Raw genomic sequence first — 27,133 nt, 5'->3', positions numbered from 1 at the left:
TCTTGTCATCTCTCCAGGGACAATGACATTGCAGAGGTGGACATTTACCTCTCTTGTTGTAGACAGGCCCTGTTTCCCTTTCTTTAAGTTATAGGTTCCACACATATAGTCACATGTGGCCCCAGGAACCCAATTCAGGACTCTTGCAATCCCACGGGTATTAGGGAGATTCTACATCAGGCCTGGTGCTGGGGGCTCCCAGCATATGTGAGACAAGCAGAAGATAGGATTGAGCTCAGAGGTCCTGAAGGTTGATGGCCAGATGGATGGTGATGAGGCCAAAAAATGAATTGGGAATTACAAAAGGGATGAGATCATCTGTTACTCTCCCTTCCGACTTTAAGCTTCTGCATAGCCCACATGCAAGACTTGCTGTGTAATGTTGAAACATCTGTCTATGACCCCGGAGAATTTGAAAATAAAGACATTGGTCATGGTTATCCAAGCGGCAGAAGAAATTTAAGATTGTAAAAACACCGGCAGGAAGGCCGGGAGATTGTGATCTGTGTGCTTGGGAAAGGATGGGATGCAAGCAGGGGCAGGTGCATATGAATGTTCTCCAAACCTTTGGGATTGTTTAAATTCCACCACAGGTGATTCAACCTACCTGTCTGCTATGTAGCCGATACTCATAGAACCGATAAAGAATCCTACATTCACTGATGACTGGAATAGGTCCAACATCCAGGAGTTGGCACATACCAGATTAAACTGCCAGCAGGGGAGATGTGTTCCAGCAGGGAAATGTGTTCCAAGTTGGGAGAGAAAGGAAATGAAATCCCATTAGGATTCTGTTGTACATAACTCAGCTAGGGTACTCATTAAATATTCCTTGAATTGAACTGTGTAATTAAGTGGCAATAAGCCACTGTTTCTTGATCATGTCAATTTTCTTCTTCTCTCTCTCTCTCTCTTTTTTTTTTTTTTGTAAGACAGGGTCTTGCTCTGTCACCCATGCTGGAGTACAGTGGTGATCATGCCTCACTGCAGCCTCGACCTCCTGGGCTCAAGTGATCCTCACACCTCAGCCTCCCAGAACGCTGGCATTATAGGCGTGAGACACTGTGCCCAGCCTCAATTTTCTTTACGCAGCAAAAAGCCTTGCTCTTCCATCTGGCAATTTGTCATTAAGCTAAAACTATAGCATTGGCTAAATCAGCTGAAATTGGGTAATTACTCTACTTATAGACAAATTTATTTTTTTCTTTCTAATTTCAATGCACATGCAGATAGGTGCGTGGACGTGATACAATGCAGGTACCAGGAGGTCGGGCCCTTTAGCATATCCTTGCTGTCTGTTTAGTACAAGGGGATTAGGAGTGACTGCTGAAGGCTGCTGCATTTGCTCTTATTTGGAATAGGAGGAGGTGGTCAGGTGGAGCAGGTGCTGGACCAGGTCAGGAGACCCAACTTCTAGGGCTAACTCTGCGAAGTCACTCACTGTGTGGCCTGGGGTCAAAACTTTTCTCTGCTTGGGGCCTCAGTTTCCTCATCTCTGTAGGAAGGAATGAGATTGGCCATGCGAGAGCGCCTCGGAGAGTTACGTGGTGTGAAGCCCATGAGCCGCCACGTTTCCTGTAACTATCCGACCACTTTAGACCCTTCAAATTAGACTCTACCTACCCATCTGTTCATACAGAATATCTTCCCATCACCCAAGCAGTCATTTGAAATTAAACTAGGCAACTGGCTCTCTCAGTATTTTCAGGATAACCTAATTCCCCTATTTTGCTTTGCTTTCAATAAAAGCAAGCTCCATTTTTTGGTCTTTTTTTCTATTATATTTATTGGAATGAGGCTTCACAAATAGCTTTTGATGTCATCTGCAGTTTTTAACAAAATAATAGTGCCACAGCATGATCTCCAGCCCTAAATGATTTTATATGAACACTCTGAGGAAATTAAAGAGAAAAAATAGGCATCGAGAGAAAAGCACATCCTATCACACAGTCAGGCACAGTTCAGGTGAGTTCCACAGGCTTTCAGGTGTGTGTGGGCATCTGTGTGATGGAAGAATAGAGGGGGAGGTAAGGCTTCCAGAAAAAGAGGAGAATCCACAAGATTCCCTATCTTGGCAACATTTCCGGGGGCCCTAACATGCTCTTGCCTGTTTCTCACTGCTGGAACAGGCACAAACGAGAATCATTACTGTCAGCATCTGAGGACGTTTTAACTAACCCAGTTATTCTCCAGACAAATTAGAAGCTGCATGTTTTCATTTGGAAACTAGAATTTTGTAAGATACCTGGAAGCCAAAGAGCATGTCCAGGCAGGGTTTATAAGAGCTGGGCCTTCGCTGATTGCTTCCTTGAGAACAGGTCCACCATTTGCTTCTCCATCGGAGCCCTGAGCTCTCTTTCTTACCTCGGTGACGATAGAAGAGCCAGGCGTCTCGTACAACCAGCCGTCCCGGCAGGGGCCCAGTGGCAGGCGGCTCCTGTTGGTGTCCAGGCTGGCCAGGGGGTCCACGCAGCTGAGGGCGCTCTGGTTCCAGTCCACCTCGTAGCGCCTGCACTGTCTTGGGGACGCCTCGCCCACAGGTCCTGGGCCCGGCACCGTGTAGTTCAGCTCCTCTGCAGGACTCCAGCCGCAGCGCAGACTCAACTCGGCCACTCCGGGGCTCAGGCAGCGGTGGTCGGGGGTGAAGCCCAGGAAGACGATGCCCACGTAGATGGGCGTGAAGGCGACCGAGAGCAGGGATAAGAGGAAAAACATTTGCTTCTGGAAAAAGTGGAACTCCCCTCCATGCTCCAGGGCGTCGTCCACGGTGGTGGTCATGATCCTGCAGGCAGGCAGACCTGAGGCTGCCCGACCTGCCCAGAGCAAGGCTGAGAGCGGCTGCAGCCAGCTCGGCACAAACTCTGGCCAGAAGTCAAAGAGGGGAGTTTACCTCTGCAAGTGACCAGCCTTCTGGGCAGGCCTTTCCTTGGTCCAGCTGACTTCAAAGGTGCACCCCGCCAGCGAGGGTGCGTGTCCTTCTGCACTTCCCAAATGCCCTGAGCTCACTCCCAGGATGCCTGTCGTGTTTATTGTTAACAGGTTCTCCACAGGCTTGTCGGTGCTCCAGGCCAGCAGCACAAACAACCCTTTCTCTGTGTCCCACTGCAGGGAATCTGAGTGCTGGCCCATATCACAGCCCAGTAATCTTCCCGTAGTGCCCCGAGCAGCCAGGAACTTAATATACTCCTATCTCAGGCAGACCACCAGCTTTTCTTCAAGGGGCCATAGAGAAAACACACGTTTGGCCACAAGGCCCAGCGTGATGTGAATCAGGATCTGGGTCAGAACCCTGGTCCAGATTCGCAGTGGGTTGCAGGCCTGACTGCTGGGCTCATTCTCCAACCTACAACAAGAGCCCTTGGGATGCGTACTGGGGCTGCTTGTTTTGATGTCGTCCAGATTTTATAACTCTGCTTTTTAAAAGCATTTGCTCCAATCTGGTATTCCTGCATTTCAACCCTGCAGTGTCCTTCCCCTCAACCCATCTGGAGGGAAAGAGTAAAGTGTTCACATTGCAGACAGGTCAAGTGTAAATACAGGCAGGTGTGTCCAAGCCACTGTCTTTTTGTCCTGGATTTTTCTGTTGGGGTCTGTTGGGGCTCAGAAATCCATGCCCCAAGATGAAGGTCTCAGAAGCAAAGTCTGTCTCTCTGACCTTCTCCTGCCTTCCTGTCTCTTCTGTCACCCATCATTCTTCCCCAGGACAAGCCACAGAAGTGAGAATCCTTCTTCCCCAAAGCAGCTCATAGAAGCCAGACTCCTTTTTTCCCAAAGCCAGCCAGAAAGCCTAGAAATCTGACTGTAACTTCCCTGCTGCCTTTCTGTGTAACAGTGGGCTGTAAAGAAATCCAGACTCACATTCCAGAGGGGTCCTGTCCCCGATGCCTGGAGGAAGGAGTACTGCACAGAGAGGCCAAGACGGATCTGAACAGATAGGCCTTGCTGGATTTTCCCCTCAGCCTGCGAACATGAGCTGCTGCCCTTTTTGTCCAACCACAGCTCTACACTGCCGTCCACAGTTTTTCCCTGTATCTTTGGGTCTTCATTCTGAAGGCTCCTGTGTCATGTAAAACTGTGATCAAATAAATGTGTCATGCTTTTCTCTTGTCAACCTGTCTTTTGTTATAGGGGTGTTGGCCGTGAGCCTTAGGATAAGGAAGAAAGGGATCACCCCTTTTTGCTCTCACAAGTCAGGGGCATCTCTTTAGGATGGTGTTGCTGCATCTAAATTTCAAGGCAAACAGGAAATTTGTCTTTCCTGGTGGACAAAAGGATCCTTAATACATCGTTTTCCTGCCAAGTAGAGAAGGTGGCCTGCTGACATATCTGCAAACTAAATACCAGAAAGTTAACCCAATTTTCCTTCTTCTCCTTATTTTCTTCTATTGAATGTCAGTGGGTGTAATAGCATAGTCTAAAAGGAGCGAGCCACGGGGTCTTTCTCCTTGCTGCAGCTGCAGGCTTCTTCTTTTCTTAAAAAAGCAAAAAGCAGGGCGCCGGCAAGGACATCCATTGACCTCCACTGCGGCTGTGTTGGGCACACAGAGGCACTCTGCTTCGTGGTGCCCTGGGCTGCTGCCAGCCCCGTTTGCTGTGAGCTGAATGAAGGGGGCTCAGATCTGTTTAGGGACTTCCCGTTCGCAGCCAGCATCGTGAGTGCATGAGCCGGAAGCCAAGGCTGCTCTGTCTGCACCTGTTCCCGGTCAAAGAGCTGAAGGATGGCGAGTTCAAGAGTTAAAAAGTGACAGAGGCTGTCAAACTTTACTCCACTTCAGGGGCCCAGAGATGCTCCTGACTGCCTCTTACAAGAAATTTACAGACACGTGCACTTGAGTTTGACTCGCTTGACATGTCAAGACATCAGATCTTCACGTCATGAGCAAGGGGCACCAGGTAAGGGCCAGAAGAGCTTTGCTGGTCAATGGGAAAGAATGTTGAAATTCACTACAAATTACTTAGAGGGAACAATCAGAAAAGGAGAAGTCCAGACCTCAGGTCGCTTACAGCAATGCATTTACAGTCATTCAACATTGTTCTATGGATGCATGAGTCACAGCACAGCTGCCAAAAAATCAATCCCATTAGGTAACAGACCCTACAGAGAAGCCACATGGGCAGTGAGCAACTCAGGGAAAGAAACTACAGAGAGGAGGGGTAGACGCCCCCCAGTTTGAGTCCAGGTGTCTTGGGAAATGTCACTTATTTTATGGGGGTGCTTACATATTCAGAAGCATCGCTGAAGTATAATCTGATCATTTAATCCATATAACCTGGTAATATATTATAATTTATGTCAGAAGTATTTCTCAACCTCTTGTCAGGTTTCTCTGCAATGTAAATAAATATTGCCCCAGTGTACAACCCTCTCTGCAGCACTGAAGAAGGCCAGTAGTTCCTAGACTAACTTTCTCGGCCTCCTGCACAAGAAGACAAGGGGGCAGTTAGGGTTGGAAGTTAGGATGGATGAATCCTACCTACCCCATGGCAAGCCAGGCATCAGGTTCTTAAAGGATGACAGGGCAGAAGCAGTGAGACCCATCAGCAATGGAACGTAGGCTTTTGGGTCATTTGTTAAGCAGGATGATTTTAGCAATTAATATCTTCTATTGAGGTCAATGCAACCTGCTTGGCTAAGGTGTTGTCTACCTGAGACAAAAATGACCGAAATCGATTGTCTCACAGTGATGGGTGCTGTCTGTCCTCTATGCAGCTAACATGGAAAAGCAGTGGGACAGAGGGGAGGGTCAGCAGAGCAGCAGAGCATGGACTATAACCCGGCCTGGCCCTAATGTACCCACCTGGGCAAGTTCTAATACCTCTTGTAACAGGGCCATTATCCCTTAGTCAGAGAGCTGAGGGATGAGATCACATAGGACTATTACTGTGCACAGTGGCTTCAATAGTTGGAAGTTATTCATGGAGACACTGTCACCCTCTCTATTTCTCCCTTGTTTTCTTCCTCTGTGCACCCCATCTATCCGTCACATGCCTTGGTCTCCTTCCTCAACTCCCTGCTGCCCACTTGCATCACAACAGGGTGAGCTGGGTGTAGGGCTCCTGGCCAGGCACAGTGGCAGGTGATTTGTGTTGACCCAGACTTCTGGATCACAGAGCCTCCCAGAGGGAAGGCAGCTTAGAGGACAGCAGGCAACGCCATCTGACACTTCAGTTCCTCAACACTTGTCCCAAGTAGTTACACGGAAATGCTTTCAGTATTGGCTGAACCCAGGCTGTTGTTAGACTTTACAGATTGCTGGAAAGATCTTCATAGCACACAGGATTCATCTTCCAGAACTTTCCATGCATGTGGACACTATTCTCCCTTTTGGGGTCGGGTAGATTAAGTTAAAACCTTCCTACACAGAATTTCAGATATTTGAAGCTTCTGTTTACCTCCGACTCCTGTCTTTTCAGAGTGAATGTCCCCAGCTCCCCACATAGTGAACGTGCTCTTCTCACCACCACCAGGGACAGCCCTGAGCTCTGTTTTGGTTTATCTCTTGCCTCCAGGAGAGGAGTCTGGGGCCTGGTATATTCCCCGGGTGCACTGTAGAGCCAGCGGTTATCTCCTCATGCAGGGCTGGGGCTAACATCCCTCAGTGAGTTCAGTGTGCAGAAGGCAACTCTAAACCATTTCTATTGCCATCCTGCTGAGTGAGGCTTCCAGGAGCGCTAACTAGAACTCTCCTTGGGCTTTCTTCATCAGTATAGTTCTGATTTTATTCATTTATCTTTATTGGTTCTATTTTCTCCACAAAATGATAGCTCTGTGCTGATATCCTTTGAGGCAGGAAATTGGAATTAGCCTGGTGATGAGAGGAGGAGGCATCCCTTGGGGGAGGAGGGGGCATGAGGGTGGCTAACTCGCCCCTCCTGTGGTTCCCTCTCACTTTCCTCTTATACTCCCAGCCTTCACACCAAGCCTGTAGCTCTAGAAATCACAAAAGAACCGGACTCTGTTCTTCAAAAGGCAGAGCATGAGTCTAACAGGGAGAGGATCCGGTGGACTTCACCGGTGTAATTTTGAAGAGCTCTAGGGAACCATTTTGTAAAAGACCCAGACAGTTAAGTACTAAGTTTTCTTCTTCTCAGATATTCATTTTTAAAGGCTGTATTATTACTGTATGTAAAATTAAGTGCAAAGTATTTGATTTGGCACTGGGCTTCCAAGTTAGTGAATGGGGTTTGGGACATGCCACCCCAAAATTCAGAACCTTGGCATTTGAGAAAAGAGGCAGAGACAGAAAGATCTCTCACCTTTCCTGTTCTTCTCTCCTGAAGCAGGTCAGAACAGGACCTCTGTTTGAGACGTGCCCTCCTGATACCTGGAGGAAAGAAACATCCTTATCTCTGAAGACACAAGGACACAGAGAAGAGTCTGAACAAGCACACCTTGCTAAGCTTGCCCCGGGTTATTGCCGTTAGCTCATAGCCTGTTTGTGCAATCACACTTCCCCACACTGTCCACTCTTCACTCACCTAAGCTTAAAAATATTCAGATTTCCCTGTTTCTTTGAGCCTTCTCTTCTGAAGGCTCCAGCATCTTGTAAAATATGGATAAATGTGTATGATTTTCTTTTGTTAATCTGTCTCGTGTTAGTAGGGGCCACAGCTGTGCACCTAGCCATGGGCAAGGAAAAGCTATTTTCTCCTTCCTCTTCCATGAGGTTAAGCCTGCAGCTGGGATGTGCTGCAGGACCAGGGCCAGGTGTGGGGCTCATGCCTGTCATCCCAGTGCTTTGGGAGGCCACGGCGGGAGGATCACTTGAGCCCAGTGGTTCAAGATAAGCCTGGGCAACATAGTAAGACCCTATTCATTAAAAAAATAATAATAATAATTAATAAAAACATGCCACAGGACCTCACTGTTCAGAGCTCTTGGGTCTGGCAACCCTGAACCTTCACATGGTTTCATTTGCCAAAGCAAAGTCCTTATTAATATCCAAATGCGGTTCAAGTTTTCTTGGGCATTTATCCTCTCCAGAAACCCAGGAGTGTGTCAACTTCTTGGTTGCCTTGCTTTCTTCAAAGAGAGAGTGAATCCAGTGGAGATAGAAAGGACATCCTTTACGTATCCCACAGAGGCCTCGTGGAGAATGATAAGAGAAGAATCATTAAAACATCCATTGCCGTAATTCTCTGCTTTCATTTTTAAAAGTTTGGTTTAGCAACCAATTTCCTCCTTGACCAGGTGATTATTTCCTAAGACTGTTTATCCAGAGCATTAAGGAAAACAGAGCATACCAGCCTCCCACCACAGATGGGAAGGGGATTCAACACAGGTGCGTGTGCTAGAGTTAAGGGAACATATTATGTTAATATGAATTAATTCCAAACTGACTTAAAAAAATAGGTGTCTGAAGCAGGTCTTTTAATTCACAGCAAAGCTGTGGCTCAGCGCTGGAAGTGTAGCTATTGTAATCTGGCTAGAGAGGAAAGTCCATTACATTTTAATTGTATTATGACTTCATTCAGCCTGGAACAGGGTGAAGTGGATAAAAGAGAGAGTTGTCTTCTTAGAAAAATTGCTGATTTCAATAAAAAAAAAAGAAAAAAGAAAAATTGCTGATTTCAGATCAGAAGAAGGAACTCAACACCAAGAGCCTGGGACATTCTGTTGGGCGAAAACAACAACAACAACAACAACACAAACAAACAAACAAGAAAGCTGAGACTCTTGGCTATGCTGACAGGAACAAGGGGCCATCTGAAAATGCTCCCATTGGCCTAAAGTGGGGGAATTTGTACATAAAAAAAAAAATAACTGCAACAGGGTGGGCGTGGTGACTCACACCTGTAATCCCAGCACTTTGGGAGGCTGAGGTAGATTGCTTGAGGCCAGGAGTTCGAGACCAGCCTGGCCAACATGCTGAAACGGCGTCTCTACTGAAAAATAAATATAAAAATTAGCTAGGCGTGGTGGCACGTGCCTGTAGTCCCAGCTACTTGGGAGGCTGAGGCAGGAGAATCTCCTGAACCCAGGAGATGGAGGTTGCAGTGAACCAAGATTGCACCACTGCACTCTAGCCTGTGTGACAGAGGGAGACTCTGTCAAAAACAAAACAAAACAAAACAAAAAAGCAAAAACAAACAACAGAAAAAATTAAGTGCAACGGATTGAAATACATGAAGTATATTTTAAAAATCTATGAGTATGAGTTTATAATGATGTTTTTAAAATCCCATGAAATAATGAGTCTCAGCACTGATCTACAATAGATATTAAGTTTATTAAATGAAATACTGATGAGAAATGGCATATTGGAGGGGTCAGGCTGACACCATCACTAAAAGTGGAAAAGCTTGACTTTATGGGCTGCATGTTGTAACGCAATCAGTTACAACACACAGCACACAACTGAAAACATAAACCTGAATGCACTCAAGCCTCTAAATCTGTCAGTTTACAGCAAGTGTGGGGAATAAAGTAACAAGTTAAATGACAACAGAAGGAAGCAATCGGACAAACGCAGGATTCAGGAAATTCTACCAATGACCTGTGTTCTCCAAGGAATCCACGAGACTTAGGAGATGTAAAACCAGACCCAGTGAGTGGACTGTGTTTGGATATAACTGAAAAAAGGATCTTTCAAACCATTTGAATGTGGACTGGGTATTAAATGATATTAGATAATTAGTTGTAATTTTATTAGGTCTAGTCATTGTGGCTATGCTTTAAAAAAGGAGGCCTAATTAATTAGAACACATCATTCTGAAGTATTTACGGGTGACATGGCACATTGCCTGCTATTTTATTTAAAATCGTTTTTTATTAATAACGGTGAATGTAGATGGAGAAAACAAGAGTGGAAAAATTGAAGCTACAAAAATGTAGTCACTGCGACAAAGGACGTTATCCATGAACCACCTGGGGCCTTCTGATGCTTGTGCCTCTGGTGGCATCCTCAGTCAGCTTTCAATGGCTTTCTTACTTCACTTGTTTCAAAAGACCTTCCTAAATCCATCCACTCGTTCTTTTAGTTTTTTACTGCCTCATTTTTCCAACTGTACAAGTTGGTGTCAATGAAGTGGGATTTGCTAGAATGACCCTGGCTCTGGGAAACATGTGGTTTGGGAAGAAAAAGGATAAAAGGGTGGGGGTGAGGAACATGTGATTCCTTGGTGTCCACGTGGTTGGCCATGTATGGAGCCACAGACGTGCTGTGCTCAGTTACTAAAAGTGAAAGTTATCAGTGGTGCTGAGAGATGGCTCCAACTCCCAGGGAGCTGGTTCACTGGAAGTATAAGGAAATGCAAACTAGGGTGAAATGTGCAATTCCTTGGTTGTTGCTACATGTAGCAGCTAAAATGAAACTAAAAGGCGGTGCTGGCTCAGACCTTGATGCTAGACCAAGCTCAGATTTCAGTGGGTCTGAGCTTCAGCCACTGGCCTGAAAGCCACCCTCAAGGGAAAAATTATGCAGGAACAACAGAAAGTATCTCTAAGATCTCTGGTCACCAGAAGGCAGTCCACCTGGGGAGAGGGCCAAACCAGAAGACTATTGAAACCAGAGGTGTAGTGTGAAGGAACTGTTCATTTTGTAGATCAGTATCATCAGCTTCCTGAGGAGTCTTTAGTGAAAATGGGTTATGACAGCAACGAATTTAGGAAGAGTGTCTTTGGTTTTGAATGCTGCAGAGTGGAAGAGCGTGTTTGGGTTGATGCAGCACCCACAGCTCGCTATGGAACAATCTCAGGTGGCTCTCAGTGATCAGACGCACAGAAGGTTATTCTCAAGGGAACAGCCAGCCTGGTGGACTGGTTACAGTCACTCTAAGGTTTGTTTATCCTGAGAAGAGGGACTGTTGTCTCCTGCTATGACTGAAGTGGAGCACCCCAGATGAAGCGGCTGACATACTTTGCACGCAAGCCGTGTGGGACTGTCTTTTTGATGACTGCGATATTCACCTGCTACACATGCCTGTTACCCATGTAAAGCAATATATATATATATTTTTGAGATGGAGTCTCATTCTGTCACCCAGTCTGGAATACGGTGGCATGATCTTGGCTCACTGCAACCTCCGCCTCCCGGGTTCAAGTAATTCTCATGCCTCAGTCTCCTGACTAGTTGGGATTACAGGCATCTGCCACCACGCCCAACTAATTTTTGTATTTTTAGTAGAGACAGGGTTTCACCATGCCGGCCAGGCTGGTCTTGAACTCCTGACCTCAGGTGAACCACCCGCCTCAGCCTCCCAAAGTGCTGGGATTACAGGTGTGAGCCACTGCGCCCTGCCGTAAAGCAGTGTTCGTTGGGCATGCTAAATGGGAACCAGTGAGACCGTCTGAACCCACAGGGGAGAGTTAAAGCTGGAGTGTTGGTAGGGTCAGATTCTCTCTGTGTTAGGTCTGTGTGGTGTGTGCACTGGAGCTTACATCAAAGCCTGTGGGCACCTCCCAACGACAACTACTGGGACTTTGGACTGGAGAATTCTCGTTAAAGGGGCATTTACTAACTTGGTCTCAGACATTAGTGGAAGCTACTCTTATGACTGAAGGACATAAAATGATCTTAAAACATGAAATACCCCTGCTGTCTTGGGTGATGTCAGAGAAATGCTCTAATGGGAATGGCAGTGCCCAAAAGAGTCCTGTAACAAAATGGAAGTGGTTTATACAGGATCATGCTGCCTAGGGAATACAAGGAGGAGATACGAGCAGTGAGCCCATTTTCCTCTGGGACTGAATCTGGAGCTATGTGAGGAGCTTCTGGACTCTCTCGTCACTTGAACAGAGCCCTGTCAACCTCTCTCAACTGACCGACCCAGAGTGGCTTGGTTTGTGGGTGGCAGTTCCAAGGTGAACAGATACAGTCCTGTTGGAAGGGCTACTTTGATCAAAGCAGGTTAAAGCAAATCAGCTTGGTGGGCTGAAATGCATGCTGTTACCTAACAGTGCTGGAAGAATTGAAGGGTTGCAGAAGCTTCTGTGTTTGGGTTTTTATTGACTCTTGGGCGGTGACCAGTCCCTGGCCATACACTCAGCAAGAGGGCCATGGAAACCTGGCTATTAGAAGGACTCCCACATGGAGCACAGCCCTGTGGAAATCTGAGGGTGCATTAAAGTAAAACAAGTCAATGCTCATCAGAACTCCCTTCCAGATTCCAAAGGTGACTGGAGTCAACAAGCAGTTATCCCTGTGTCCTCCCCTGAAGTGGCCAGCTGGGTCCCTGAGATAAGCGGGTAGCTATAGCAAAGAAGAGATGGACTCAATCTAGACACGTTCTGTATAGAGACTGACTCTGGTCTGGGCTTTGCCAGAACAGAAGATATTGCATCAATTTGGATGGCCCAGTCACATTTCTTTAGACCAAGGAACACACTGTACAGCCTGTAGTGTCCAACAATGGGCAGAGCTAGCCTCCTCAGTGTAATAGTTTGATAGAGAAGTAGAACAGGCAATTAAAACATTGGTTGTCCTAAACGGAGGGAGATGAAGACACAAAGGGCTGGCTTGCACATCTTCACAAGTGTGTGCACACTCAGCATGAGGGGGGCTAAAGGCGTTTTCCCCCAACACTTTCCTCCATTTCCTGGTGGATCTGGGGGAGAGGGGTGGGAGACTGCTGGTATGACTATGCAGTTCTTGCCAAGGGAGAAGTACACGGGTTTAATGACTGTAATTTTTTTTCCTTCTCTTTCCACATCACTTTAACTCTTTTTCCCCTACGTGATGCAGGGGTCATAGGCCCAGGGCTGCAATTATAAGTGCTGACAGCAAGGATGATTCCTAAGCGGGAAATTGTTACCATGTTTTTAAAACTTGTGTCAGAAGTGGGGATGGGTTGTGCCTTCACCCCATCCGGCAAAATTGGGGTTAACACGGAATGAAGCCATCTTATTTGGTGGTAAATATAGCCCACTGCTTTGTACCCTGTCTGAACGGAGTGGACCCGGGGAGAGGCACTTGCTAGACCAGTAATGCTCCCAGCAATCTAGACCAGAACAGTGCCTTATCTGAGTGTCCCTTCCAAGGGTAGAAATGTTTGGGTCTAAACAAAGAGAAGGAGAAATCATAACTGATGGAAAAGGAGTGAATAAAAGGCTCCTGCAATGAAGGAAGTCTCATATTATATTAACACTTTAACACTTTGAAAACAGTTCAGAGCAAGAGATATCATTGCCTCTTACCTCAGTTATCCCAGATGCCTGGAAGCATATAGCTATGTGTTTGCCGAGGCCACTCCTGCTTTTGAAACCCTACAGGACAGGGTAGAAGCCTGCAAATCTGAGTAGCCCCACCCTGGGAGACATTTCCATAAGATATGATAATGAACTGGACTAACTATTAATGAAGGAATGGGATTCTAGTCATGTGACGGTATCTTTCGAGTTGTATATCATTTTGCTGTAAGAGATCTGTGGCTAGAGACAGGGGGTGGACTGTGATACTATACTATAATAAGAAATAACTTTTGGTCTCTGCCCCCAGTTCCTGGCACAGACCTCCTAAAACCCTTGTAATTTCCTGAGCAATAGGGGTGCTAGGAGCATCTTTCGCTCTGATGTTTAGTCTTTGACTCTGGTTCCTGACACAAAACTCCTAACCCCTGGAATATCCTGGGTGACAGGAGCGTCTTTTGTTCTAATGGAGCCACTGCTGGTGGGTTCCTGCATGGGGGCTGGTCACCAGAAAGACCAAGCCATCTCCTCTGGGAAAAGAAGAGGGGCTGGAGATGGAGTTAATAATCGATGACATGTATGTGATGAAGCTACTATAAAAATCCCTGAACTGCAGGGTGTGGAGAGCTTCTGGGTTGGTGGACATGGGGGAGTGCCTGAGGGAGGGAACCTCTGTGCCCCTTCCCCATGCCCTACCCTGTGCATCTCTCCATCTGGTGCTCATCTGTACCCTTTACAATATCCTTGATATTAGTAGTAAACTGGTAAATGTAAGTAAACTGTTTCTCGGCGTTCCATGAGATGCTTTTGCAAATGAATCAAACCCGATGTGGGAGTAGTGGGAACTCCCGATTCATAGGTGATCTGTTGGAAGTTCTGGAGGCCCAGCCTTGCAATTGGTATCATGCAGGCAGTTTTGTGGGACTGGGCCCTTAACTTGTGAACTCCCAGTAGATACTGTCAGAATTGATGTGTGGGGAAAAACCTGGACATCTGGTCACAGAAGTGTTCTGTGCTGTGCTGAGAGTATAGGAGGGGAAATCAGTTTCCTTTTGTTTTCCTGCCATGTAACAGAGCCTCTTCTGTTTGCTCCTGGGAGAACCTGGGATTCTCTTCTTTTAAGTCTGATGGACACAAAGGACTTCATCTACCTGGATCCTTCCTTGTGTACAGGAGTTTCTGTTTGAAAGCTTTTAAGCACAATCACCGTGGGAAAAAAGGACAGAAGGTTAATGTTGGGTTCCCCCAAAATATATGTTGAAGTCCTAACACCCAGCACCTCAGATGCAACCCTGTTTGGACACAGGGCTGCTACAGATGTAATTACTTGAGGTCCTACTGGGGTAGGTGGGCCACTGGTCCGATGTGCCTGGCGTCCTTACAACAAGAGGAGAAGAGACATATGCACATGGCTGTGGAGATGCAGGCAGAGGCTGGAGCACTGCAGCCGTGAGCTAGGGAGCACCAGGGATCCACAGCCATTCCAGGAGCTGGGAGAGGCAAGGAAGCATTCTCCCCTACAGATTTCAGAGGCAGCATGGCCGTGCTGACACCTTGGTATCAGACTTCTGGTCTATAGAACCATGGGAGGATACATTTCTGTTGGCTTCAGCCACCCAGTTTGCAGTCCTTTGTCACGGCAGCCCTAGAAGCCAACACAATTACGGCAGGGGTTCCAGAATCTAGTAGTAATTCTGTGTTGTGCTTCATAGCAAAGTGGGGAGCATCTTTGCTGATTGGCTTCTCGCTGAAACCTCTGGGCCCTCATGGGCTCACTCCTGTATTCCTAGTGACAAAGCCTGCTATAGTCTGAATGCTGGTGTCCCCCGCCAGATTCATATGTTGGAAACGGATGCTCAGTGTGATAGTATTAAGAGGTGGGGCTTCTGGGAAGTGATTAAGTCATAAGAACCCCACCCTCGTGAATGGGATTAATGCCCTTATAAAGAGACTTGAGCGCGCTTCCTTGCCCTTACTGCCATATGAGGAGGCAGCAACAGGACACCATCTAGGAAACCCTCACAAGATCCTTAATCTGCTGGCACCTGGACCTTGGACTTTTGAGCCTTCTGAACTGTGAGCAACACATTTCTGTTGTTGATGAACTGCCCAGTTTAAGGTATTTTGTTACAGCAGTTCAAACGGATTAAGACAGAGCCCAACCAAACACCCTCTCCTTGGCTTGCTCCACTCCTTCCTTTTGTTGCCTCTCGCCTCAGTGAGGAACAGGAAGGGAGAGATGAGGGATAAACAAGCACGGGGACAGATTGGTCCTAGACTGTAGAGGACTATATGCTCTTGCAAACGAAGCAGGGCATTCCTCCTCTGCAAACAGGGAGGACAAAGGAGCCTATAAGACTGGCCTCAGTTGCAAATAGCAGACCCTGGGGGCTTGTTTATATGTAAACATCTTGGAAATCCAGAAAGTCAGGGAAAGGTCAGAAAAACAACAATGTGTCTTGTGACTTGGTAACATTCCACAAACGACAGTATAAAATAAAGCGGAGCATGTCGTTTGGCGCGGCCGCCATGTTTGTCTTGTCTTGTGTTGTCTTGTGTGTTCATTCCTTTGTTCAGGAAACACGCGGACCCCAACACTAGACTGACATGGGTGATGTATGCATCAGAGATTTCCTGGGCCTTGCTCTGACTTTGGTCTTCCAGCAGTGTGCAGACCTGCTCTGCCCCACTCTGCTCCACTGGCCTCAGTCTTCCTCTTTCATCAGCGTTCACCTTACTCCCTTCTTCCCTTGTTCCCAAACCTATCCTGATGAGAAGTTTGAATTTTGTTTTAAGGAAAGACCTTCTAATGCAGTGTGGAACGAGGGCCATTCCCGCGTATATACATACTCCATACTCATTTGAAGTGATTTTGTGAATTACAAAACCACAGTAATTTTCAGGAGTAGTGGCGTGTCTCAGTAGGAAATGTGGAATGGAATCACAGAAAGCTTGAGAATAAGAAAAATAAAAAGATAGGATGTGCTGACATTTGTGAAAGCCCTAAAATAATTTGGTGTTCATAGTGGGAACCTCATCATACTCACTTACATAGTATGGAAGGCTATTTGACAAAAAAATCAAATGAGGTATAGGAATAGTAACTCATTATAAATTGGGGACAATAAAGCCAAATTCCACTGGATTTTAAAGTTATTACAGATGACTCTCTAAGCCCTAAATTAGGGATATAAAAAGTCCGTGGGCAGCTTTGGGGCTGAAAGGGGTTCAGTCAGCATCTTGCTGTATAATGGAGCAAGTCCTGACCCAGAAAAGAATCTGTACTTTGTCCCAGATGGGCTGTAACTTGCTTTGTGACCACCATCACGTGTGTTCTGGCGGAGACTCCTCGGCAGGAAGTGGAGTGGGGAAACTATGAGAGCAGAAAAGGGAAGGTGTCAGGTGTGTGCTGACTGGAGGCTGCTGGCCAGGGAAGCTGGAAGGAAGTGGGCTCTTCAGAGGTGGTGCATCCATCCTCTGTAGTTGGTTAGGGCACTTAGTTCACTCTCTCCAGTTGGGGCTGATTGCAGAGTTCTAACTTTATATGTGGTCTGGCCATTGTCCATGTGTATATTCAGTCTCTCCCAAGCTAGTCATCTGGTAAGTGACCAGCAAGCTTTAGTTACTCAAAACAAAGAAACCAAACCAGCATTAGATGGGGAGGAGAGTTCTATCTAGAGATCTAACACTGTGATGGTGGGAGCAGTCCCAAAGAATGATAGCCTATGATACCATGCTTGGGGGTGTGGTCTTCTGTTCTCATCAGAAGAAGTACAGAGCTCAGAGCAGAGAGAATCACATGGAAGCAACCCTCTCCTAGACTCTCCTAGATGTTAGGTCTCTGAGATCATAGTAATGCAGTCAGCAATGAAACCTGCCTGGTTAATTAGAGAAACCCAGCTCCATTGGTGTAAGAGAGAAGTCTGGTAAGCCTTCTTATGGAAAATTCTTTACCTATTTTCCCTTCAAATATTGTTTCTGCTCCACTCTCTCAACTTTCTCTCAACTGGAATCTTTCCATAAATAAGTTGGAGCTTTTCATTCTTTTCTCCATTTCTTTTCACTTTTTCTCTATATTTTCTATCTGTTTAGCTCTCTGGGTCAAAGTCTATTTTGTGTTCTGAGTTGTAGTTTCGGCTCACTAGTTTTCCCTTCTGTTGTGTTTGGCTTACAGTCTAACTTGTCTGTGGCATTTTATTTTAATGGCTGAATTTGTACTTATGGTGTTTTTTCAATCTCCTTGCTCTTTTTAAAAGTAATTTTGTATTCTTATATTACTACATTAAATACTTTCTTTATATATTCAAACTTTGAAAACAGATCCACTTAAAATATTTTTCACATTCCCTTATTTTTGTGTTCCTGGGAGTGAGCTACCCCCAACTCTTAGCTTTATTTGGGGAACTCAGTTTCAGCTTCTCATCACATACAGGCTTGAGGCCACAAATTCTGTTTCTCCTTGAGTACTAAACTCCAGTGCCAAGGGATTCACTGCACCCCATGGGCTCAAATCATGTTGAAACTCAAGAGCCACCTCTCTGCTTTCAGTTTCCTTCTTTGACTTTATGACTGTAGCACCTTTCTTGCTTTTGAGCTCTCTTTCCCACAATGGTTCTATTCAGTATTTCTCTGTGTGAGGAGCAGCAATGTCTGCTCAGTCTCACATGTTAACCACTGTCAATGAATATTTATAATGCACCTACTGTATGCCCACTTGAGCTAGGCACTGATGATACAGAAGTAAACAAGGCATGGGCTTTTACCTCAAGGAACTTATAGTCCAAAGGACAAGACAGACAAATGAACCAATATTTATAATAAAATACAAGATGTGCAATTGTACAAGTATTGCAGGTTTTATGGAAGTCCCAAGGAGGGGCATCTGACTCAGGCTTAAGGGGAAGTAAGGGGAAGTCAGCAAAGAAAATATATGTTCTTCTAAACAAAGATCTTATTGGAACAAATGAAAGAGAAAGGGCATTTTTGTGGGGAAAGCATTTTGGCTTTATTTTCTTTTTCTTTTTCTTTTTCTTTTTCTTTTTATTTATTTTTATTTTTATTTTTATTTTTTGAGGCGGTGTCTCGCTCTGTCGCCCGGACGGGAGTGCAGTGGCCGGATCTCAGCTCACTGCAAGCTCCGCCTCCCGGGTTCACGCCATTCTCCTGCCTCAGCCTCCCGAGCAGCTGGGACTACAGGCGCCCGCCACCTCGCCCAGCTAGTTTTTTGTATTTTTAGTAGAGACGGGGTTTCACCGTGTTAGCCAGGATGGTCTCCATCTCCTGACCTCGTGATCCGCCCGTCTCGGCCTCCCAAAGTGCTGGGATTACAGGCTTGAGCCACCGCGCCCGGCCTTTATTTTCTTTTTAAATCTTTGTGTAGGCCCCAAACCCACAGTTGCACACAGGCATCCTTGTCTCCCTACTTCTCATAGTATGGGACTTTTGTTACTTGTGTGTTTCCTTTCAGCATCAAAGATATTATCTGATGAATCATTCATTCAGCAAACATCATGCAAACAGTTATTAAGTTGGCTTCCCAAAAGGCTAATTTTACTACTGGGATGTAGGTTATACCCTGGAAGACTTTGAATCATTGCCAACTGCCATTATAAATATTTATTAGAAGTTTGTTCCCAGTATCTTAGGAAGCTTTATTCTGTTGTTTTTGTTTTCCTTTATACATTAACATGGATAAAGAAATATCCATGTTGAGAGGGCGGAGCAAGATGGCCGAATAGGAACAGCTCCAGTCTCCAACTCCCAGCGCGAGCGACACAGAAGACCGGTGATTTCTGCATTTTCAAGTGAGGTACTGGGGTCATCTCACTGGGGAGTGCTGGACAATCGGTGCTGGTCAGCTGCTGCAGCCCGACCGGCGAGAGCTGAAGCAGGGCGAGGCATCGCCTCACCTGGGAAGCACAAGGGGGAAGGGAATCCCTTTTCCTAGCCAGGGGAACTGAGACACACAACACCTGGAAAGTCGGGTAATTCCCACCCTAATACTGCACTTTAAGCAAACGGGCACACCAGGAGATTATACCCACACCTGGCCAGGAGGGTCCCACGGCCACAGAGCCTCCCTCATTGCTAGCACAGCAGTCTGCGATCTAACCCCAAAGCAGCAGCGAGGCTGGGGAGGGGTGCCCGCCATTGCTGAAGCTTAAGTAGGTAAACAAAGCTGCTGGGAAGCTCGAACTGGGTGGAGCTCACAGCAGCTCAAGGAAACCTGCCTGTCTCTGTAGACTCCACCTCTGGGGACAGGGCACAACTAAACAACAACAGGGGAAGCAGCAGAGGCCTGTGCAGACGCGAACGACTCTGTCTGACAGCTTTGAAGAGAGCAGTGGATTTCCCAACACGGAGGTTGAGATCTGAGAATGGACAGACTGCCTGCTCAAGTGGGTCCCTGACCCCTGAGTAGCCTAGCTGGGAGACATCCCCCACTAGGGGCAGTCTGACACCCCACACCTCACAGGGTGGAGTACACCCCTGAGAGGAAGCTCCCAAAGTAAGAAACAGACAGGTACACTCGCTGTTCAGCAATATTCTATCTTCTGCAACCTCTGCTGCTGATACCCAGGCAAACAGGGTCTGGAGTGGACCTCAAGCAATCTCCAACAGACCTACAGCTGAGGGTCCTGACTATTAGAAGGAAAACTATCAAACAGGAAGAACACCTATACCAAAACCCCATCAGTACGTCACCATCATCAAAGACCAGAGGCAGATAAAACCACAAAGATGGAGAAGAAGCAGGGCAGAAAAGCTGGAAATTCAAAAAATAAGAGCGCATCTCCTCCTGCAAAGGAGCGCAGCTCATCGCCAGCAACGGATCAAAGCTGGTCAGAGAATGACTTTGACGAGATGAGAGAAGAAGGCTTCAGTCCATCAAACTTCTCAGAGCTAAAGGAGGATTACGTACCCAGCGCAAAGAAACTAAAAATCTTGAAAAAGAGTGGAAGAATTGATAGCTAGAATAATTAATGCAGAGAAGGTCATAAGAAATGACAGAGATGAAAACCATGACACGAGAAATACGTGACAAATCCACAAGCTTCAGTAACCGACTCGATCAACTGGAAGAAAGAGTATCAGCGATTGAGGATCAAATGAATGAAATGAAGCGAGAAGAGAAACCAAAAGAAAAAGAAGAAAAAGAAATGAACAAGCCTGCAAGAAGTATGGATTATGTAAAAGACCAAATCTACGTCTGATTGGGGTGCCTGAAAGTGAGGGGGAAATGGAACCAAGTTGGAAAACACTCTTCAGGATATCATCCAGGAGAACTTCCCCAACCTAGTAGGGCAGGCCAACATTCAAATTCAGGAAATACAGAGAACACCACAAAGATACTCCTCCGAGAAGAGCAACTCCAAGACACATAATTGCCAGATTCACCAAAGTGGAAATGAAGGAAAAATCTTAAGGGCAGCCAGAGAGAAAGGTCGGGTTACCGACAAAGGGAAGCCCATCAGACTAACAGCAGACCTCTCGGCAGAAACTCTACAAGCCAGAAGAGAGTGGGGGCCAATATTCAACATTCTTAAGAAAAGAATTTTAACCCAGAATTTCGTATCCAGCCTAACTAAGTTTCATCAGTGAAGGAGAATAAAATCCTTTACAGATAAGCAAATGCTTAGAGATTTTGTCACCACCAGGCCTGCCTTACAAGAGACCCTGAAGGAAGCCCTAAACATGGAAAGCAACAACTGGTACCAGCCATTGCAAAAAATGCCAAAATGTAAAGACCATCGAGGCTAGGAAGAAACTGCATCAACTAACGAGCAAAATAACCAGTTAATATCATAATGGCAGGATCAAGTTCACACATAACAATATTAACCTTAAATGTCAATGGACTAAATGCTCCAATTAAAACACAGACTGGCAAACTGGATCAAGAGTCAAGACCATCAGTCTGCTGTATTCAGGAGACCCATCTCACATGCAGAGACATACAGGCTCAAAATAAAGGGATGGGAAGATCTACCAAGCAATGGAGAACAAAAAAAGCAGGGGTTGCAATCCTAGTCTCTGATAAAGTAGACTTTAAACCATCAAAGATCAAAAGAGACAAAGAAGGCCATTACATAATGGTAAAGGGATCAATTCACAGCAAGAGCTAACTATCCTAAATATATATGCACCCAATACAGGAGCACCCAGATTCATAAAGCAAGTCCTTAGAGACTTACAAAGAGACTTAGACTCCCATACAATAATAATGGAGACTTCAACACTCCACTGTCAACATTAGACAGATCAACGAGACAGAAAGTTAACAAGGATATCCAGGAATTGAACTCATCTCTGCACCAAGCGGACCTAATAGACATCTACAGAACTCTCCACCCAAATCAACAGAATATACATTCTTCTCAGCACCACATCACACTTATTCCAAAATTGACCACATAATTGGAAGTAAGCACTCCTTAGCAAATGTAAAAGAACAGAAATTATAACAAACTGTCTCTCAGACCACAGTGCAATCAAACTAGAACTCAGGACTAAGAAACCAATCAAACCGCTCACCTACATGGAAACTGAACAACCTGCTCCTGAATGACTACTGAGTACATAACGAAATGAAGGCAGAAATAAAGATATTCTTTGAAACCAATGAGAACAAAGATACAACATACCAGAATCTCTGGGACACATTTAAAGCAGTGTGTAGAGGAAATTTATAGCACTAAATGCCCATAAAAGAAAGCTGGAAGATATACAATTGACACTCTAACATCACAATTAAAAGAACTGGAGAAGCAAGAGCAAACACATTCAACTAGCAGAAGGCAAGAATAACTAAGATCAGAGCAGAACTGAAGAGATAGAGACACAAAAACCCTCCAAAAAATCAATGAATCCAGGAGTTGGTTTTTTGAAAAATCAACAAAATTGACAGACCGCTAGCAAGACTAATAAGAAGAAAAGAGAGAAGAATCAAATAGATGCAATAAAAAATGATAAAGGGGATATCACCACAGACCCCACAGAAATACAAACTACCATCAGAGAATACTATAAACACCTCTACTCAAATCAACTAGAAAATCTAGAAGAAATGGATAATTTCCTAGACACTTACACTCTTCCAAGACTAAACCAGGAAGAAGTTGAATCCCTGAATAGACCAATAGCAGCTCTGAAATTGAGGCAATAATTAATAGCCTACCCACCAAAAAAAGTCCAGGACCTGATGGATTCACAGCTGAATTCTACCAGAGGTACAAGGAGGAGCTGTACTAGTCCTTCTGAACTATCCCAATCAATAAAAGAAGAGAATCCTCCCTAACTCATTTTACAAGGCAACATCATCCTGATAAAAGCCTGGCAGAGACACAACAAAAAAAAATTTTAGACCATATCCCTGATGAACATCGATGCAAAAATTCTCATAAAATACTGGCAAACCGATTCAGCAGCACATCAAAAAGCTTATCCACCATGATCAAGTGGGCTTCATCCCTGGGATGCAAGGCTGGTTCAACATTCGCAATCAATAAACGTAATCCAGCATATAAACAGAACCAAAGACAAGAACCACATGATTATCTCAATAGATGCAGAAAAGGCTTTTGACAAAATTCAACAGCCCTTCATGCTAAAAACGCTCAATAAATTCGGTATTGATGGAACGTACCTCAAAATAATAAGAGCTATTTATGACAAACCCACAGCCAATATCATACTGAATGGGCAAAAACTGGAAAAATTCCCTTTGAAAACTGGCACAAGACAGAGATGCCCTCTCTCACCACTCCTATTCAACATAGTCTTGGAAGTTCTGGCTAGGGCAATCAGGCAAGAGAAAGAAATCAAGGGTATCCAGTTAGGAAAAGAAGAAGTCAAATTGTCCCTGTTGCAGATGACATGATTGTATATTTAGAAAACCCCATCGTCTCAGCCCAAATCTACTTAAGCTGATAAGCAACTTCAGCAAAGTCTCAGGATACAAATTAATGTGCAAAAATCACAAGCATTCTTATACCAGTAACAGACAAACAGAGAGCCAAATCATGAATGACTTCTTTCACTATTGCTTCAAAGGGAATAAAATACCTAGGAATCCAACTTACAAGGGATGTAAAGGACCTCTTCAAGGAGAACTACAAACACTGCTCAGTGAAATAAAAGAGGACACTAACAAATGGAAGAACTACCATGCTCATGGATAGGAAGAATCAATATCGTGAAAATGGCCATACTGCCCAAGGTATTTATAGATTCAATGCCATCCCCATCAAGCTACCAATGAGTTTCTTCACAGAATCGAAAAAATGGCGTTAAGGTTCATGTGGAACCAAAAAGAGCCCGCATTGCCAAGACAATCCTAAGTCAAAAGAACAAAGCTGGAGGCATCACACTACCTGACTTCAAACTATACTACAAGGCTACAGTAACCAAAACAGCATGGTACTGGTACCAAAACAGAGATATAGACCAATGGAACAGAACAGAGTCCTCAAATAATACCACACATCTACAGCCATCTGATCTTTGACAAACCTGAGAGAAACAAGAAATGGGGAAAGGATTCCCTATTTAATAAATGTGGCTGGGAAAATTGGCTAGCCATAAGTAGAAAGCTGAAACTGGATCCTTTCCTTACTCCTTATACAAAAATTAATTCAAGATGGATTAGAGACTTAAATGTTAGACCTAATACCATAAAAACCCTAGAAGAAACCTAGGTAGTACCATTCAGGACATAGGCATGGGCAAGGACTTCATGTCTAAAACACCAAAAGCAACGGCAACAAAAGCCAAATTGACCAATGGGATCTAATTAAACTAAGAGCTTCTGCACAGCAAAAGAAACTACCATCAGAGTGAACAGGCAACCTACAGAACGGGAGAAATTTTGCAATCTACTCATCTGACAAAGGGCTGATATCCAAACCTACAAAGAACTCAAACAAATTCAAGAAAAAAGCAAACAACCCCATCAAAAAGTGGGCAAGGACATGAACAGACATTTCTCAAAAGAAGACATTCATACAGCCAACACACATGAAAAAATGCTCATCATCACTGGCCATCAGAGAATGCAAATCAAAACCACAATAAGATACCATCTCACACCAGTTAGAATGGCAATCATTAAAAAGTCAGGAAACAACAGGTGTTGGAGAGGATGTGGAGAAATAGGAACACTTTTACACTGTTGGTGGATTGTAAACTAGTTCAACCATTATGGAAAACAGTATGCGATTCCTCAAGGATCTAGAACTAGATGTACCATATGACCCAGCCATCCCACTACTGGGTATATACCCAAAGGATTATAAATCATGCTGCTATAAAGACACATGCACACGTATGTTTATTGCGGCACTATCACATAGCAAAGACTTGGAATCAACCCAAATGTCCATCTGTGACAGACTGGATTAAGAAAATGTGGCACTATACACCATGGAATATTATGCAGCCATAAAAATGGATGAGTTTGCGTCCTTTGTAGGGACATGGATGCAGCTGGAAACCATCATTCTTAGCAAACTATCACAAGACAGAAATGAAACACTGCATGTTCTCACTCATAGGTAGAACTGAACAATGAATCACTTGGACTCAGGAAGGGGAACATCACACATCGGGCCTATCATGGGGAGGGGGGAGGGGGGAGGGATTGCATGGGAGTTATACCTGATATAAATGATGAACTGATGGGTGCTGACGAGTTGATGGTGCAGCACACCAACATGGCACAAGTGTACATATGTAACAAACCTGTGCATTATGCACCTGTACCCTAGAACTTAAAGTATATATAAAAAAAAAGCGTTACTCTATTATAATAATCAATAATGTTCTTTCTCAATTTTTTAAGAAAAGATATAGAGTACATATATTTCATCATTACATTTGAGTATCTTGACTAAATTCACAGAAACTATATTTTCTTCTTTAAAAATTTATTTATTAGAGAAATATATGTCTATTAGAAAACTTACAAAATGATACAATCAAAATCTTAGTCATTGATAATACAGGACATCCTTCAATGCATATTCTCCCAGTATTTTTTCCTGTGAAAATAGTTTTCACCAAATGAAATCATGTTGAACAAAAGGCACTATTGGAGGTGTGGATTAGTTCCTATTGTTGCTATAACAATTATCACAACCTTAGTGGCTTAAAACAAAGACAACTTTGTAATTTACAGTTCAGGAGCCAGAAGTCCCATGAGCTTTCCTGGGATCAATTAAATTGTCAGCAGGCATGCTGGAGACTACAGGAAAGAATGTTTCTTTGCTTTTTCCATCTTCCAGGGGCTGCCTGGTTTTCTTAGGTCATGGCCCCTTTATCTGCTAAATGAGTAGATTTCAGCTCTTGTCACAAAAGGAAAAACACCAAAGGTAACCATGTGAGATGGTAATTAGCTTTTCTATAGTAACCATTGGTCTATATCTCTGTTTTGGTACCAGTACCATGCTGTTTTGGTTACTGTAGCCTTGTAGTATAGTTTGAAGTCAGGTAGTGTGATGCCTCCAGCTTTGTTCTTTTGACTTAGGATTGTCTTGGCAATGCAGACTCTTTTTTGGTTCCATATGAACCTTAAAGCCATTTTTTCCAATTCTATGAAGAAATTCATTGGTAGCTTGATGGGGATGGCATTGAATCTATAAATAACCTTGGGCAGTATGGCCATTTTCACCATGTGAGATGGTAATTAGCTTTTCTATAGTAACCATTTTCTATATGGTAATTAGCTTTTCTATAGTAACCATTTTACTATTCACATGTAACCAATAACATCATGTGATATACCTTAAATACACAAAATAAATTTTATTTTAAAGGCCAAAAAAAAAAAAAAGGAAATATCCATGTTACGTGCCATGCACATATTTTTGGTAAGGTATAAAAATTAGGCTGGGCATGGTAGGTCATGCCTGGGCAACATGGTGAGACCCTGTCTCTACAAAAATAAAACAAAATTAGCTTGGCATGGTGGCTCATATCCATAGTCGCAACTATTTGGGAGGCTGAAGTGGGAGGATTGCTTGACCCCAGGAGTTCAAGGCTGCAGTCAGCACTTGACTGCACCACTGCACTCCAGCCTGGGTGACAAAGTGAGACCCCATCCCAAAAAATAAAATAAAATAACAAAATAAAATAAAAATTATTTTTAAATATATATTGAGGATAAAGGATCTGGAATGGAAGAAATATATTGAACTATCTGTAGGACCATAAGATGTTTAAGCTGGATGTTACCTTGTTGAAAATGAGGTAAATCTAGGTGAAACGAGGGTTTCTTACTCTCCGTATGATTGAAATTTTGAGTCAGATAATTCTTTGTTGTTGAGGGGCTTTTCTGTGCATTGTAGGATGTTGAGCACTGTCTCTGGTCTCTATTGACTAGGTGCCCATAGTCATGACATGCTGCATGTCCCCAGATGAGAACTACTGGTCCAGATTCCTTATTATAGAGCTAAGAAATGAAGGTTCAGAAAGGGAGGGTGATATGGCTTAGACAGCCAGTGAGAATCAGAATTTGGACCAGCACCTCTGAGTTCCTGACTTTATAAGGCTCTTCTCACAAAAATGAACTGCAACAAAATCTGCTGGCTAATATTAGCCTCTCAGTCCCATTTGCATCAGAGCCCTGGGCTCAGACCCCCAGAATAATGTAGCCTCTATTGAAAAACTCAAATTTGGCAAGCTTGTCCTGTTTGAGTTGTCTCCAATTCACTTAAGAACCAGGATTTTTGTGAAATTTCAATGACAGTCATTGAGTTGATTCTGAGTGACCAAAATGTTCCTTCCAAACTCACACTTTCTTTTTGAACAAGTGTCTGTTTCTCTTTCTGTCTGCTTGTGAAAAAACAAATCCTTTGAGTCAGTCCCAGAGGATTATTTTATACTTGATCATTTTCCATGGTACTAATGATTGAGTGACTGCATGCTTGCCAAACAGTAAATAAATCCGTGCATAGCTTTTGTTCATTTGATAATTGGGTGTAATATATGCAAAGTTAAAGTTCACTTCAT

General features: G+C 44.4%; 1 protein-coding gene across 2 annotated transcripts in view; it reads right to left on the bottom strand.

Annotated features, from left to right (window-relative positions):
* Window positions 1-3,055, bottom strand: part of SLC22A2 (solute carrier family 22 member 2) — a 43,693-nt gene extending 40,638 nt beyond the window's left edge. Inside the window, exons 1-2 of one of the 2 annotated variants that reach the window (XM_033234286.1) lie at window positions 2,365-3,055; window positions 608-711 (exon numbers count right to left, since the gene is read on the bottom strand). In XM_033234286.1, coding sequence (XP_033090177.1) covers window positions 608-711; window positions 2,365-2,778 — 518 coding nt within the window. In that variant the 5' untranslated portion in view covers window positions 2,779-3,055. The remainder of the gene's footprint in view (window positions 1-607; window positions 712-2,364) is intronic. The other variant, XM_033234285.1, reaches the window with a different exon arrangement.
* Window positions 3,056-27,133: the final 24,078 nt, after the last annotated feature.

The sequence above is a fragment of the Trachypithecus francoisi genome, unplaced genomic scaffold (assembly GCF_009764315.1).
Source record: "Trachypithecus francoisi isolate TF-2019V2 unplaced genomic scaffold, Tfra_2.0 Lachesis_group15, whole genome shotgun sequence".
Classification (NCBI taxonomy): domain Eukaryota; kingdom Metazoa; phylum Chordata; class Mammalia; order Primates; family Cercopithecidae; genus Trachypithecus; species Trachypithecus francoisi.
This window is presented reverse-complemented; position numbering and strand designations above follow the sequence as displayed.